This window comes from Ahaetulla prasina, chromosome 10 (assembly GCF_028640845.1).
Source record: "Ahaetulla prasina isolate Xishuangbanna chromosome 10, ASM2864084v1, whole genome shotgun sequence".
Lineage (NCBI taxonomy): Eukaryota > Metazoa > Chordata > Lepidosauria > Squamata > Colubridae > Ahaetulla > Ahaetulla prasina.
The window spans coordinates 31,872,480-31,889,460 of record NC_080548.1 but is presented as its reverse complement, the minus strand read 5'-3'; the positions used below and the strand labels follow the sequence as shown (position 1 = coordinate 31,889,460).

General features: G+C 44.1%; 1 protein-coding gene across 2 annotated transcripts; it reads left to right on the top strand.

The window, feature by feature from the left end:
- Window positions 1-65: 65 nt before the first annotated feature.
- On the top strand, window positions 66-16,151 carry SIRT2 (sirtuin 2). 2 transcript variants are annotated; one of them, XM_058195074.1, is made up of 17 exons: window positions 66-204; window positions 296-485; window positions 2,465-2,510; window positions 3,834-3,950; window positions 4,402-4,443; window positions 4,930-5,036; window positions 5,127-5,183; window positions 6,149-6,217; window positions 6,732-6,861; window positions 8,521-8,580; window positions 8,694-8,749; window positions 10,036-10,112; window positions 10,640-10,691; window positions 11,130-11,197; window positions 11,820-11,886; window positions 12,058-15,331; window positions 15,964-16,151. In XM_058195074.1, coding segments are annotated over exons 3-16 (1,065 nt in total). In that variant the 5' UTR covers window positions 66-204; window positions 296-485; window positions 2,465-2,509; the 3' UTR covers window positions 12,220-15,331; window positions 15,964-16,151. The 2 variants fall into 2 exon arrangements, with proteins under 2 accessions (XP_058051057.1, XP_058051056.1); XM_058195073.1 differs by having other exon boundaries at window positions 75-204; window positions 296-345.
- Window positions 16,152-16,981: the final 830 nt, after the last annotated feature.

Sequence of the window (16,981 nt, the reverse complement as noted above, 5' to 3'; positions counted from 1 at the left end):
CTCGTCCTTAGCGGCGGTTGGGCGAGTCCAAAACGGTCTCTTTACGCCCATCGGTGACGTCAGACGTTGTTTGTTTGGACGCTGGCCGGCCATTGGCTGTTGTCCCGCGGGGCTTTTCGGGGCTTGTAGTTTTCCTCTCAGGGGGCAACGGTCTCTGGATTCTCGGCGGACTAGCGTCGCGAACTTCCATGGCAAGCCGGGAAGGTAACGGTCCTGCTGAGGGAATCGGTGGGCTGAGAAGGCCCGGGCTTCCCGCTCAGTTTCCCCCTTCTTCCTTCTGTTTCCCTTGTCACAGGCGCTGCCGCCAGTCCCGAAAAGGGCGCCGAAAAGGCCTCGAAGTCCTCGGTGAGGATTTAGGGGGCGAAATTGGGGGGCGTCGCTCCGAATCCCCCTCCGCTCTGTCTGGGGCCTTCTCTCTACGCGGCGCTGCCCCCACAGAGGAAGGGGGCGCCTGGAGCGCTGTCCATCAGGCGGAAATCCAACCGGTAGAGCTTCCTGAGGGGGAAAGTGGCTCGAGTCCCAGAATAAGGACTCTTAAAAGTCATTTGGGGGGAGGGGGGAGGGGGTGGACTTCCAAGCCCATCATCCCCGGCTCAGCTGAATGGGAGTCAGGTGAGGGGGGAAAAACCCCTGAGGAAACTCCTGCTGCGATGAAATCCCTGTTAGGATTTTACAAAACAAAATAAAATATGTAAATAATAATTAATATAGTGACTGGCCCTGGGTGGGGGATCCACCCCTTTAAAATCTTACATGGTTTGGGCCTGAGGGTAGACTCTGCCTGATCATGGAGGCACATCAAGAGGAGATGCCAGGGATCCTCCGATCTCCTGATAAAAAGGAGTCCTCCACTTACGGACACAAGTGAGCCCCACGTTTTTGTTGCTAAGTGAAACGTTGAAATGGCGTAGGATCTCCTGCTTGAGCTGGGGGCTGGACTAGAAGACCTCTAAGGCCCCTTCCAGCTCTTTTCTGATTTGTTTGTTAAGTGAATTTGGCTCCGTTTTTACGACCATTTGTGCTACGGTTGTTAAGTGAGTAACATGGTTGTTAAGTGAATCTTGCTTCCCCGTTAACATTGCTTGGAACAATGTCCTAAAAGGGGATCATGTGACCATGGGACCATAAATATGAGGCAGGTGCCAAACGTCCAAATTTTGATCCTGTGACCATAAGGATGCTGCAACGGTCGTAAGTGTGAAAAACAGTCGTAAGTCACTTTTCTCAGTGCCGTTGTAACTTTGAACGGTCACTGAATGAATGGTTGTAAGTCGAGGACTACCTATAGATCTTTTATTACAGCTGGTCCTCAAAATTCATGATGTACACAAACATTAACCGTCCATTTGAAGTTATGACACTGGAAAAAGTGACTTACAACAACAAGTCCTCTCTTTTACGACCATCACGGCATCTCCACAGTCATGTGATCAAAATTTGACAAGCAGAGTCAATGGGAAAAGCCGGATTTGCTTAACAATCGTGTGATTCGCTTAATGACTGCAATGATTTGCTTGATGACTGCAGCAAAAGAGGTCATAAAATCAGGCATGCCTCATTTAACAACCATCTTGCTTAGCAATGGAAGTTCTGGTCCCAAATGGAGTTGTACATTGAGGACCAGATATATATTATTTATCTATATATATAAATAATATCTAAATCAATAATATAAATATATTAATAATATATAAATAATATATAAATATAATGCATAAATAATACACACATAAATAAGTCAAAAATACATAACACTTGTATCAATTGTGCAATTCATCAAGCCTATCATTTAATTTTAAACTATTGTACATATTACAGACAAATGACAAAATTTGGCCACACTTGAGGAGAAAGTCACGTAAGATTGATGTTTGGAAAATACACTGATCAGAATGACCAGGGAATTGGATTTAATGTGGAATAGACAGTACAAAACAGTATTTCTCAACCTGGGCATCTTGAAAACCTGTGGACATCAACTCCCAGAACTCCCCAGCCAGCAGAATTCTGGGAGTTGAAGTCCACACGTCTTCAAGCTGCCCAGATTGAGAAACACTGGTATAAAAAGATATCTCTTACTGTTTCAGAGGCTCATTCACCTCTGCGCATAGTTTAAATTCAAATGGAATGCCCTTATAGCTCTTCTCCAAAAATGTTGATGGGAGAACATTGATCCATGCTGGGGCTAGACTGTCGCTAGAGCCTTTCTGAGTTTGAGGCCAGAAAGCACCTGCACCTGTGGAAAAAGTTCAGGAGCCACTTAAAAATACATTTTTAGGAAAGGATAGATGGGATTTGGGATGTTCTGGAATTTCACAGTACTTTTTTGTGGAGTGGAGTGAAGTGCTTAGCAGGCATTAACCCTGCTCAGTTTGAGCCCAAGCAAGATTGGCCAGACTTAATAAATTCAGTTAATATTAAGGAATTGTAAGAAATAACATCCCTCCTTCCTTTCTTCCTATAGAGTTCAGATTCTGATGAGGAAGGGGGAGCTTCTGGCCAGACAGAAAGTAAGTATCCAGTGGGAATTCATGTTTTCCTTTAAATATTGTGAATGTATAAATTGAGACTATCCCGATATCTCCAAACTATTACTGTCTTCCTATAGCTAATGAAAAATTATTTCTAGACATAGAAATCCCTGAATTGTGAAACCCAGGATAAGAATTATTTATTTATTTATTTATTTATTGTTTGAATTTATATACCGCCCTATCTCCCAAAGGACTCAGGGCGGTTTGCTGTACACAGTAGCTATGTATACTTATCACTTTGATTTTCTGTCTTCACTGTGAGTTGTATTGTGTTGGGAGGGGTGTGCACTGAGGGAGCTCAACCAATCTTATTGTACATATGTTGTGCACTGACAATAAAGTATAATAATAATGTAATCAAGCATTATAATTATATTCTTTTGCCTGGAATAAGGTAAGGCTGGCCTTAATCCATCGAGCAAACTTTTGTCTCTGGGCAACAGTTATAGACATGTCCATTTATTAGTGAGCTTGTAGTTTGTGTCAGCTGCCTCAGGACAAGATGAGCAAATGTCTAGTGGAGCATGTAAATCAGGGCTTATTTGTCAAAAATAAGAACAGAATAGGGGAAGTGAGTTCCTAAAACAACAATGTGCCTTTCCTTTCAGAGTTGCGCTTCTCTAAAACAAGGAGGGGAGCCTTGTTTTTTGCTTTTCTAACAAATCTTGGACTGAAGCCAAACAAACTAGAGAAACCTCAAACTAGATTCCCCATGGCTGACTGGGGAATTCTGGGAGTTGAAGTCCATCCGGCTGAAAGCTACCAAGATTGAGAAACAGTGTTTCAAGACATTAGCATTTTTTTATATATAAGGCGTAGAAAAGCTCACATTTGAGCTGCAGGTAGATTTTTCTTCAAGTAAGAGTTTAGCACAATATACAGAGATCTCATGGGGTCCCTGGTGCTTTTTGTATTTGGTTATTTTCCTGCAGACATTTTATGACTCAACTAGGTAACATTATCAGTGTTAGAAGGGAGTAGGGTTTGCAGAGAGGAGGAGGAGGAGGACTGGGGGGTGCTCTCTGAGCTTCGTGGTTTCCTTGCAGATGTTTCATTATCCTTCTACCCTGTTTCCCCCAAAATAAGACATCCCCTGATAATAAACCCAATCCGGCTTTTGAGCGCATGGCAATAAGGCCAAGCGCTTATTTCAGAGTTCAAAAAATATAAGGTGGGGTCTTATTTTCGGGGAAACACGGTAGGTAATTTCATTTGTGCACTGATGATCTCTTCTATCAGCACAGATCTCAGCTCTTCAAGGCACATGATGACGTTGCGATTTTTTTTCTTTCTTAACAGTGGAATTTTTGCGAAACCTCTTTTCCCGGACTCTGGGCTTTGGCAGTGAGAAGCCTGAGAAGGTGCTGGAGGAACTGACGCTGGAAGGCGTGACCAACTTCATGCTCACTGAGAAATGTAAACCAGTTCTTTCTAGAGACTGAAACGTTTTGCTCTTTTTCCTGAAAAGCCTCTTTTTTCTGAAAAGTGAATGAAAAGGGAGGGGGGGACAGCTTGTGATGCAGGTGGTGGTGTAGGTCAAAGAGAGGAGGGAGGTTTGGCACCTCTGTGTGCTGTAGTTAAATGCCGTTATCAGTATATCTGTGCATGCTTACCTGTGGTCCTTGATACTTTTACCGATAGGGACTGCTGTTGACTAAGGTTATTTGCCCAGAGCCACCCAAAGATGTCACCTCCTAGCAGAATAATTTGAATCACAGCTTCTGAAATTCTGGGGCTTCTCAGTTGCCGAGGCTCCCAATGGTTGAATGCCTATGCCAAGCAGTTGATGCTGTTCAGGGTATGAGGGTGGCATGGTGTAATTCAGGGCATGATATTGAAAGGCAATTTACTGCCCTTCCTCTTGCAGGCAAGAATATAATCTGTATGGTCGGTGCAGGAATCTCAACTAGTAAGTGTCACAATGGCTTTGCTGATTATGTGTCCTTTTTGTTTGTTTGTTTGTTTGTTTGTTTTGTACAAATGTAGGAGCAGAATGTGATGCTGGTTGATAAAATTAGAAACTGCCTTTACATAGTTAGGGGTCAGAAGGAGTTTTTTTCTACTCAATCTAATAAAGTGTGCTCTTATATCCTGCCACAGAGATTTATTTTTTTTAATTAGGGAACTCTTTTTCTGGGAAAGTAGAGAAAAAATGTTTACGAGAAGCACCCTGATAAATCAAAATAATTTATCTCCTTTGTTCTAAGCTGGGCTTGAAATAATGGAGCTGGGAACCTCAAGTACAGTATATGCTTCTTAGCTCAAACTGTATTTGTGCTTCCTATAGTGTCAGAATAAATAAGTCCCTATCCTTAGAACCTATCCTTTGTTAGTTTTCTATTTAGCTGCTTCCAGCTATCCGTTTGGTCTCAGCGTTTGCCTTTCTGCCTCTCAGGTGCGGGGATCCCCGATTTCCGCTCACCTGGCACGGGGCTATATGCCAATCTGCAGCAATACAATCTACCATACCCTGAAGCCATCTTTGAGATTGGCTACTTCAAGGTACCAGGCTGAGTTACCCGCTTGCTGTTTACGTGGGCTGAATGGTTTGTTTTCTTTGGCATAACTGATTCGATGTCTGTTTTCATTTAGAAAAACCCAGACCCATTCTTCACCTTGGCTCGGGAGCTCTACCCAGGGCAGTTCAAGGTCAGCTGGCTTTTCATGTTTCCTAGGCGGTGGGCAGGGATTTCAACTCAATCCTAGAAATGCAGTGGTCTTCTTGTCACCCAGGAGAAGAAATGGCTGCTTCAAAGAGTTCCTAACAAGTGCCCTCCCTGCCCCCTTCACACTCTTGAGAAGCCCATCTCTGCTTTGGTCTGCTTCTAGTTTAGAGAGGTGCTCAAAATTGGGTCTCTTTAAGAGGTTTTAAGTGAGGGGCTAAGGCAGGGGTCCCCAAACAGCTTTGCTGGCTGGAGAATTCTGGGAGTTGAAGTCCTCAAGTCTTAAAGCTGCCAAGTTTGAACACCTCTGGGCTAAAACTTTAGAGTAGAACCAGAGCCACATCCTCTTGAGTTTTCTTAACAATTTTTAGTGCTTGGGAAGAGCGGCATTTCTCTATCAGACTGGTTGTAAAGTATTCCATCGCCAAACTGTATACATTTCCCATACAATAAAACACACACCTGCAGAACTGCATTCTTCACCTAGAATTAACCTGACTGACTTGATTCTCCCCCGAGAGACTACTACCAGTACCCCTCCTGTGGTCATCCATGAATTGGGATGAAGGACAACGTTTCAGGAGTAGGGCATGCTTTTTTGAACAGCCACTCTGTTGAAATCTAGGTGCCCTTCTCTGGCTTTGTTCCAGAAGATGCCAAACACCAAGTTCTTTTGTTGATTGCTCAGTGTCATCCCTAGGTTTTAATGAACCGAAGCTGATGTTTTTTCTGCTGCTGTCAGTTCGTTATGCATTAATTTACTGCAGTTTATTGTTTCATTTAATCGCCCGTGGATGTTTTATTGTTAATTTACAATGAATGTTTTAATGTGACGAATGTTGTTAACTGCCAAAGTGTCGGAATGAATGAATAAACATGTAAATAAAAACTATCCCTTTGGTTTCCTTTGTGAAAAGAAAATATGACATTTAAGGCTCTGGTCCTTTTCAGCCCACAGTCTGTCACTACTTCATTCGTCTTTTAAAGGAAAAAGGGCTGCTGCTACGCTGCTACACTCAGGTAAATAAGTCCTTTTCCCTTTGGGTCTCTTTCTGGTCTTTGGGGCTGGTGCTTTAAAACAATTAAAGTTTTTGTTATATTATTCTGGCCTCCTAAATAAATAAGAGCCATTAGCATTTTCTTGCTTTGAAATGGTGCATTGCAGCAAGTGAATTTTGAATGAGTCTGGCAAGGAATTTTTTTAATGTTGAATTAACGTGTGATGCTCGAAAGTTAATACGCTGGCATTAGATAAAATAACAGTCCTAGTCAGATTTAATTCCAGGATTGACAGCTATTTCCAGTTAGACTGGTGCGGTGGCCTAGAGGTGGAGCTCTTGCCTCACAATCAGGGAGCTATTTCTCTCTCTGGGCACAATGAGAGTGTATCTGCTGAACAAAACTCCGCATTGGTGACAGGAAGGGCATCCAGCCAGTAAACACCCCGCAAGGGATTAATGGGGTCATTAAAAGGAGATGATGATTGACGGCCACTTCAGGTTGGATTTATTTTGAACCTCTTGCCTTCCTCCAGAACATTGACACCTTGGAACGGGTGGCCGGTCTGGATGCTGAACACTTAGTGGAAGCTCATGGCACCTTTTATACCTCCCATTGCATCAGCTCCACTTGCAGGAAGTCCTACAGCCTGGAGTGGATGAAAGGTGAGAGTCAGGCATTGGAAGCAGGGAAGACATTTTCGGGGGCCTTCTGGAAGGGATGGAAGGGGTAAAGAAAATTAAAAAAAATTCCTTTGGAATAAACTGGATTATTCCCGCTGCATGATCTTGATTAAGCAGTGCTTGTTTCTGAGATGTGTGAATGCTGCTGAGGGGAGAAAGCCACCACTTGTGGGATTGAGCCACGATGGGGCAGTGGTTAGAGTGCAGTACTGCAGGCTACTTCTGCTGACTGCCGGCTGCCTGCAATTTGGCAGTTCAAATCTCACCAGGCTCAAGGTTGACTCAGACCTCCATCCTTCCGAGGTGGGTCAAATGAGGACTCAGATTGTTGGGGCAATAGGCTGTAAACCCCTTAAAGAGGGCTGTAAAGCACTGTGAAGCGGTATATAAGTCTAAGTGCTATTGCTATTCCAGTGGTACACTTTGGATTCACTAGTATGGCTAGTGCAGAGATTAAAATCTATCAGAATGCAGCTGCGCGGGTGATAGAGGGAGCTACGCATAGCTCCCACGTAACACCGCTCCTGCGCAGACTGCACTGGCTACCTGTGGCCTTTCGAGTGCACTTTAAAGTGTTGGTTATGACCTTTAAAGCGCTCCATGGCTTAGGGCCTGGGTACTTATGGGACCGCCTGCTGTTACCTTATGCCTCCCACCGACCCGTACGCTCTCACAGAGAGGGACTTCTCAGGGTGCCGTCCGCCAAACAATGTCGGCTGGCGGCCCCCAGGGGAAGGGCCTTCTCTGTGGGGGCTCCCACACTCTAGAACGAGCTTCCCCCGGGTTTACGCCAAATACCTGACCTTCGGACTTTCCGTCGCGAACTGAAGACACATCTTTTCATTCGCGCGGGGCTGGCTTGAATTGAATTTTATTAATTTTAAATTTTAAATTTTTATTAATTAATTTTAAATGGGGTTTTTTTAGTCTTGTATATTTTAACCTATCAGGCTAATTTTAAAATAAGTTTTTTAATCTGCTTTTTAAATTGTATATTGTATTATCTGTTTTATTTTTGCCTGTACACCGCCCTGAGTCCTTCGGGAGAAGGGCGGTATAAAAATCAAATAAATAATAAATAAATAAATAAATAAATAAAATAAAAGACTGATTAGAATAAGGGTTGTAGGTTTTTAAAAAATTATTTATAAAATTGGCCACCCATTTAATTATAGGGTAACTCTGGGCAGCTTACAATTACAGCTTAATTAAAACCTAAAATGTGAAAATCAAGCCTTGCAACCAAAGACACATGGGGAGGGGTTTCTGTTATTACTCAACCAACTACCTCTATTGCGCTGATCCCCCACTGGAGCCCTAAGCTGATTGGCGCAGCTACATCTTTAGGTCCTTCCGAAAAGATAGAAGGGTTGGGGCCAACCTCACATGGGGGAGGGAGGGAGATGTTCCAGAGGGCAGGCGCAACTGCAGAGAAGGCCTTTCTCCTGGACCCCACCAGCTGGGATACTGGAGCTGAGGGGACCCGCAGCCTGCCTCCTCTGCCGGCATGTGGTACAGGCCAATCCCAGTGGGGTGAGACGGCCCCTCAAGGAACCTGGACCACTGACATTTATGCCAAATCATGAATTGGCTGCAAATGGAATTGGCTCAGGTGCATTGCTCTTCTTTTTCTTCTTTCAGAAAAAATATTTGCATCTCTCACCCCCAGGTGTGAAAAATGTCAGAGCGTAGTGAAGCCAGGTGAGCATCCCCACCCAGTCCTTCATCAAAGCAACATCCTGGGATCTTGGTGCTTATCGATCAGGTTTCAGGGAATGCTAACCCAAGGTTCTGCTTTCTTTCCCTTTGTTCAGACATCGTGTTTTTTGGGGAGAATCTGCCCCCTCGTTTCTTCTCTCTCATGCAGTCGGTAAGTGCTTCAGTCGTTTGTCCTTGGACTGGGAACGCTGGCAGCCCCATGGTGGAGGTCTCCTAAGAGCCAGGATTTCTGACTCCTTATTCTAGGAGTTAAAATTTCTCCAGACAGAATGATGTTATTTAGTCAAGTATGCTAATTTGTCAGATGTGATCCATAATTGGTTAGGATGAATGAAATCTGGTGCATGAAAATACGGCAGAAAAGGAGCTGTATTTTAGGCTGAAAATAGAGATAAAGGATGTTCCCCCCCCAAAAAAAAGTAACATTCAGCTTCCACGGAGTTGTATCTTTCTTCCAGGTGTTTTTTGGAACAAAACATTGGGCAAACGTTAGCTGAATCTTGTACTATAAACATATTCGCAAATTAACCTTCAATTTTACAGTCAGAAGCCCCTCCACATGCAGTATGTACTCATTGCCTTATACACTGTAAGCCGCCCTGAGTCTTCGGAGAAGGGCGGGGTATAAATGTAAACAAAAACAAAAACAAAAAAATTTAAAATCCTGTATAGGTAGTCCTCGACTTACAACAGTTTGCTTAGTGACCATTCGAAGTTACAACAGCACTGAAAACAGTCACATGATCATTTCCCACCCTTACGACCATTGCAGCATCCCCATGGTCACGTGATTTACTTGACCCATGGCTACTTGACAACTGGTTCACATTTATGACGCTTGCAGTGTCCTGGGGCCACGCGATCCTTTTGCAACCTTCTGACCAGCAAACTCAACAGAGAAACCAGAATCACTTAACAACCATGTTACTAATTTAATAGCTGCAGTGATTCACCTAACATGGGGCAAGAAAAATCGTAAAACAGGGCAAAACTCACTTAACAAATTTCTCCCTTAGCCACATAAATTTGGGGCTGAATTCTGGTCGTAAGTCAAGGACTACCTGAATCTGCACACTGCAGGAACCTAGAGCTTTCCTCTCTGTTGAATAAGTCTTATAGCCCGGAGCCTTAACCCTTCACTCTTCTGTGGTCTGTCACAGGGGTCTCCAACCTTGGCAACTTTTTAAGCCTGGCAGACTTCAACTCCCAGAATTCCCCAGCCAGCTTTGCCAAGTTGCCAAGGTTGGAGACTCCTGGTCTGTCATGACCATAATAACATGGGGCAGCAAAGTCCACCTAGGCCTGAATAAATGAAAGGTCAAAGGAACATATCCAGGTAGCATTATTTCAGAGACAAGGGTGTTTGAAACCAGGTTAGACGCTGGGATGCAATTCTTCAGGTGCCCTTCGTCCTTCACGCTAACTCTCTGCTTGCAGGATTTCCAGAATGCGGACATGCTTATTATCATGGGCACCTCCCTTCAAGTCCAACCTTTCGCCTCTCTGGTCAGCAGGTCAGTGAATCTGGGCTGCGTAAGGGAGGGCTTGCTCTTCTTTTCTCTTTTTCCCCCCAAAAATCGTTTTAATTAAGTATTATAAAGCATTATAAAATACAAACGTAAATAAAAGAGCAGCGAGGAGGGAGGGGAAAGGGGAAAGAGAAGTGAGGCAAGGTAGAGAAAAGAAAAGAAAAAGAAGCATCGACTTCCGACTCTCTGTTGCAGTAAAATAAGGCATTAGCATCAAATCACAGCTTTTTGTTTCTCCATCATAACATGGACAAGTCATTTCTATAAAGATCTATCCATCTAATCTATAAAACCCAAAGTCAAAGTTACATACTTTCCCACATCAACCACGAAGTTCAGAAGCGGGTTCCATGTGGAAACCAAAGCACTCGGTGTCCTTTTCTTTCGTCAGAGGAGTCACTTTTGCCATTTCAGCCAACTCCATCCGCTTCTGCCACCAAGGGCTGCCTTTCCTGAACCAAGGCGCCGCAGGCACCGTTGCTAAATGGCTCCTCCTCTCTTGTTTCTTCCAGGGTACCCGCAAACACCCCACGTCTTCTGATCAATAAAGAGAAGACTGGAGAGGTGAGGTTAGCTTTGCAGCCTGTTTTCTTTGGCCTGCCACAGAGTGGGAGCTCCTGGGAATAGAGCTGGGGTGTGGCAGCTACGGCAGTTGTACGAGAGCGGTGGACTTCAACTCCCAGAATTCCTGAGCTGACCTCCTGCTTCTTCTTGTACTTCTGTGAATCAGGAAGGTTTTGGCTTGAGCTGCTTCTGAATGCCGTCTTGTTGCTCTGGCCTTTTTTAAAAAATGCTTTTCAGCTTAGGCAACATCACCTGCATATCCCCGTCCAGATCATCTACCATAAAGTTACGGCAATTTTATGACCTGTGGAATTCAACTTCCAGAATTCCTGAGCCAGCTTGTATGATGATAGTTCTCTGCTGATCCCCTATCTTAAAATTGTCACCATCTCAGAGCCCTCCAAGAGAACGTTCTTAAAATTTTTGATCTCGTTTCAGAGTGATCCTTTCATGTCCCTGATGGGCTTAGGCTGCGGGATGGATTTTGATTCAGAGAAGGCATACAGGCAAGTTCACCTGAGGGTGCAGGATTGTGGCAGGGTGGATGCTGAGAACTTAAGGGTTAACTCATGGGAGGTGGGGTGTGGTTCAGTGCTTTGGTGCCAAACAAAAGTCTTAGATAAGAGACTTCACTGAGGAGTTAAATAAAATAAAGTTTAAGCCAATAATTTCTCTGTGTTTCTCTTGATTCTGACATGCTCAGTTGCCTCGGTGTATCTAATGCAGCTTTGTGGTCCATATGCTGAGCTCCCCTGGTGGCTTCAGGGAGGCCACTCTTGGTCTTCTCTATGGAGATTCTCGGTCATCCAAGTCATGGTTGTCCCAAAGATGCTTTTTTTTTTCCCAAGAGACAACTGGACTTTTTGGTTTTTATTTGAAAGACGTTTCGCTTCTCATCCAGGAAGATCCTTTAGCTCTTGGGGAAAAAAGCACCTTTGGGACATGCTTGGTCTTCATAGCCCAGGTGTGTTAGGAAGATGATCACAAAGTATTTGTAAGGATTGCTGGGAAAAAAGATGCATCTGTCTTGGAATGCTTTGTCAGCTCTGTAGAAATACCAATAAATTGGAATTCCGTTATTCACCGTTCTTTTGGGGGGGGCCTTTCCCACCCCACTTAATTTTTCAGGGACGTTGCGTGGCTGGGAGACTGCGATGAGGGCTGCCTGGCTTTAGCAGAGCTGCTGGGATGGAAGGTATCTGCCCCCGTTTGAAAATCACTGAGAAGAGCCCAGATGTAAAAATGAACAGGGTTCTCTTTAGCTCCCTCAGGGGTGGCTTGCCAACTCTGAGCAAATTAAGTGTCTGTTTATTTCTTGGTTATCTTCCTTACGTGGTTTTCTCTTTTCTCCCCCCTCCCCCCTTAGAAAGAGCTGGAGGAACTGGTGGAAAAGGAACACGCTCTTATTGAGGCCCAATCTGGACAGGCTGTGGGTGTCGGGGCAGGTGCTGGTTGGCAACCAGACAAGAAGCAAGAGCAGAATCTGTCTTCAGAGAAAGAAAAGCCAGCAGCAAAGAAAGAAGAATGAAGAGATTAGAGAAGATTGAGGAGCCCTACTTTTCTGATTATTAAAAAACCCACCTCGATGTGAACGGGGGATGCTGGGGGCCTTCTGTCTTCATTTCCTTAAGGCGAGCTGACGAGGTGTCCGTCTTTAGCGCTGGAAATTCCCTACATAATTTTGGGCGAGTCCCTGTCACCCCAAACGGCTGTTGGGAGGATAAGTGGAAGGAAGATTCTTCTGTTTGCGCTGCTGGAGAAAAGGCAGGATATAATTCTAACAAACAAACTAAGCAAAGGGACTTAGCCATCTGGCGTCAAAGATTTTGGGGGAGGTCATAGAATTCAGGGCAAAGATGGAATCCAAAATAGGTCTCACCCCATGAAGTCATCTCGGGGGGACTTTGGGCCCAATCAGAGCCACTAACAGCTGAAATTATGATTGAATTGGAGTTTTAATTTAGCAGGAGGAGTATTTCTTGGAGATTTCTTTAGAATAGGGATGCCCAACTTGGCAACTTTAAGACTTGTGGACTTCAAGTCCCAGAATTCCCCAGAAGCAAGCTGGCTAGAGAACTCTGGGAGTTGAAGTCCATAGGTCTTAAAGTTGCCAAGATTGGACACCTGCTTTAGAGCCTTGCTCTACTTATTTCGAAGTGTTGGGAGGATGAATTTGATTAATTTTCAGTTAACTTTAGAATTTTGTTCTAATTGCCTTAGAGAAAAAAAAAAGACAAAATGACACTTGATCTAAACTTATATCCAGCCCTTATTATTCTTCCTTCCTTCCTTCCTTCCTTCCTTCCTTCCTTCCTTCCTTCCTTCCTTCCTTCCTTCCTTCCTTCCCTCCCTCCCTCCCCTTCTTTCTTTGTTTCCTTGATCTAACCAAGGAAGGCACTTTCGGAGCAGCATAGTTTGAAGTGTTTGATTAAACTGTTGATTTATGCAGGGTAGCAGTTTTAAACTAGCTGTGATGCTTTTGTTTCCATCATTTACATAAAGCTGTCATCAGTGACAATTAAATATAATCAGCTTGATACCACAAGATAATATGTTGTTTTTTCTGCATTCCTGTGTTTATTTTTAAGAAGACTGGGTGTCACCTGTCTTGTAGTGATCCAAATTAGCAAAACCTGGTGGCAATTCAGGGGTTGGAGTGTTGGTGCCCTCTTGTGGACACAAAGTGAAACTTGTGTTTACAAAGTTTAATATGGATGCAATCCTTACTGGTTCTCTGGTTTCTGTACTGAGAGGCAACTATTGACTTTCCCATCAGTTGTCTGAGGGTCATAGCAGTGGTGAAATTCAATTTTTTTTTACTACCAGTTCTGTGGGCATGGCTTGGTGTGTGTGGCAGGGAAAGGATACTGCAAAATCCCCATTGCCACCCTACTCTGGGACCAGCCAGAGGTGGTATTTGCTGGTTTATTTATTTAGTTCCCCAAACTACTCAAATTTTCTGCTTCTGGTTCTCCAGAACCTGTCAGAACTTGCTGGATTTCACCCTTAGGTCATAGATTACAGCAAAATAGCTTTGGGCATTAGTTTATAGCTCCCTGTCATCTATTACAAGTTTTTTTTTTATTGCTACAATTAAAGAAAGATATATATTCTTCAGATAGAGGTACTGGAAAAGTATTTTATAATAAAAGCAACTTGGTTTAGAAAATGGTCTAGACTCTAGCTGCTAGCATAAGTAAGGGCTTCACATATAAAGAGCTTAGCTTTATGTCCTAGTGTTTACAGGTTATGTACCTTTAAAAAAAATAAATACATGGATTATAGAGGAATTTGCAAAATCATTCACACAGTCCATGGTTAAAAGGTAAAGGCTCCCCTCGCACATATGTGCTAGTTGTTCCCGACTCTAGGGGGCGGTGCTCATCTCCCTTTCAAAGCCGAAGAGTCAGCGCTGTCCGAAGACGTCTCCGTGGTCATGTGGCCGGCATGATTCAATGTCAAAGGCGCACAGAACATTGTTCCTTTCCCACCAAAGGTGGTCCCTATTTTTCTACTTGCATTGTTTACGTGTTTTCGAACTGCTAGATTGGCAGAAGGTGGGACAAGTCACGAGAGCTCACCCCGTTACTTGGCACTAGGGATTTGAACTGCCGACCTTTCAATTGACAAACTCAGCATCAGCGTCTTAGCCCCTGAGCCACCATGTCCGAATCCATAGTTAGGCAAACCCTTTTCTTAGTTCAACTGAACTGCTCCTAAAAGGTATATAAGTTTCTAAGATCTCTAGGAATAGTCAGGTTAAACATTTGAGGGGGGGAAAAACCAGGAAATTGCTTTTTAAAGCACTTTTCACTTTGGAAGCCTAACCAATCTCTTGAGCTTTTGTGCCAATAGCTTTGTACTATTAATACCTTTGACCAAGTCAGTGTTTCTTTCAGTTCCCAGAATTCCCCAGGCAGCAGGCCCACACGAAGTTGCTGAGACCGGCTTAAGACTGCTCTTAAGTTCATCTAGCTGCCTGAGCCACCTAATAACTCCCAATCGGCCCTCTCTGTTTTACCTTGAGTGTCTGTCCGGACTAATTTTCCCTCTTGCCTTCTGGCTTCACGCAGGAGGTTTTTTTCCAGAATTCTCTCTCTCGGTGCATCACAGACCTGTTGATCCACGTGGGAAGGTTATGAGTGATTCTCTTGGAAGGCTTTGAAACAAAAAAAATCTTAAATTCAAGAAGGGGAAGGCTTTTGACATGTACTAAGCATGACGGCAACGTATCCCCTCTAGCACTGGAGGCCATTGCTGAGAAGCATAAGTGGTGTGTTCATTCGGGAGCTTCTCAGACGCAGCCGGTTGGCCACCATGGAGCAAGTGGAACCTGGATTAAACGTGGTTTATTATTATTTTTTTCTGATCCAGCATATCTACTCTTAAATGCTTTTCTAATGAATGCTTCTCCGCCCAACTTCTATTTTCTCTTTAGCTGCCTTTCTTTGAAGTGAACGGCGGAGGCCCCAGGACCACGTGAAGCCAGTCGGCGGAGGTGTCAAACCACATCCCTGCCTTTGTCTCCCGAAACTGTCAGTTCTGCCTTTCTTTGCTCACCTTTTGCTGCTCCAGGAGTGGCCCCTGGGCCCAGAGGTTTCGTAGCTGGCGGTTTCACTTTCCTGCATGCCCATCGCAAGGTAAGATCTTCTAACTGTCGATGGGATGAGGTAAACAAGGGGACCTTTGGATCAGAACTCCAGGTTTTATTTCTGAACAGGAAGGTTAAGGCAGAGTTTGAGAAGAAAAGATTTACCTATCCCTACAAGCCTCAGGAAAGTTAACCAAAATCTCTTCACCTATTTCTGGGGGATGAATGCTGGAATTATTGGGAGGGGGGGTTCTTGGTGATCTCTGAGCTTGCTTGTTCACTTGTTTTCTTGCAGATGTTTCGTTATCCAAACTAGGTAACATCAACAATGCTGATGTGACCTAGTTTGGTCCGTGAAACATCTGCAAGAAAACCAGCAGGCTCAGAGAGCACCAAGGACCCTTCCCATCAACCCTGAGCTACAAAACTATTCTCCCTTCTTGGATTGACTGCCTGCTGCTGTGTGTTTCGGTGGCATCAGCTTGTTTGTTGGAAGCCATCGTGGGGTATAAATATAAATATTTTTGATGCAGATATTCAAACGCACCTGAAACTTTGTGTACATGCGGGAGGAAGGTCAGAAATGGTCTTTGGCACGGACGGTATGGATGCATTTGGTGTTTTGCTGAGCGCTGGTTTTTTTTTTTCTTTCTTCAAGCAGGATGTTTATCTTTCTTTCAGAGCTAAACATTGACTCTGTCCGCCATTTTGCATGCTGATAGGGGCACGTGGGCTCGGGTCTCCCTTGCAGCCGGATCTGGTACGAGCTCTACTAGGGCAGGGATTGAAAAGGAAGAGGCCATTTGGAAGGGGAAACTTTCTTCTGAAGGATCCTCCCTGGACGCTGCACGTTTTTAATTTAGCTGTAGGTATGTTAAGTACGATTTCTTCTCCGAACGGTGGGAACTTTCAAGAGCATTGAGCTTATGGGGTTGATTCCCTATGGAAGGAGGCCAGGAGGCGTCTCTTATCCATTGTAATGTATATGGTTAATATTTATTGACGAATACAGTGGTGGTTTCAAATAGGATTAAAAGTCCTTGATGCTCTCTGAACTTGGTTGTTTTCATTTCATTACCAAACTAGTAACAGACCCACTGAGGTTGCCTCGTTTGAACCATGAAATATCTGCAAGAAAACAAGCAAGCTCAGAGAGCACCAAGGACCCCACAGTTCTCCTCCTCTTCCTCCTCCTCCTCCTCCTCCTCCTCCTCCTCCTCCTCCTCCTCCCTGCACTGGGTAATGAAACATCTACAAACTCGGAAGACACCAAGGACCCCTCATTTCAACCCTGAGCTACAAATATTCTCCTTTATTGATCAGTAGAGTTCTTCATTCACGGACTTGGGGAGAGCTGGCTCCTTTTCCCCAAGGGTAGCAGCTTTTTTTTTTTTATTGAAAAAGTTTTACAAAGAGTTACCCCTCCTTCCCCCTTCCCCCTCCCCAGCCTCCCCTCTTCCCCCCTCCCTCCCTCTCCCAAACCCCTCCCCCCCAGACTTCCCGGAACAAAATACAGGGTATTAAATCTAACAATCATAAGCTAAATTATGCTAACTATCTGTAAACTCCCATCCTCCCCTAGAACCTTAACTCTCCTTTTACAAAGAAAAAACATAAACATAATTCTTGTAATTATGTTATGTTATGCTATGCTACATTCAAAGGGTAGCAGCTTTTACTGAATCCCACAGTAGCAAAT

What these genes read in the sequence shown, in the direction of transcription:
- SIRT2 (XM_058195073.1), top strand. An exon ending in CAGCCTGGAGTGGATGAAAG is followed by an intron (nt 6,862 to 8,520) that starts GTGAGAGTCAGG and finishes TTCTTCTTTCAG; the next exon opens with AAAAAATATTTGCATCTCTC. An exon ending in CAGAGCTGCTGGGATGGAAG is followed by an intron (nt 11,887 to 12,057) that starts GTATCTGCCCCC and finishes CTCCCCCCTTAG; the next exon opens with AAAGAGCTGGAGGAACTGGT.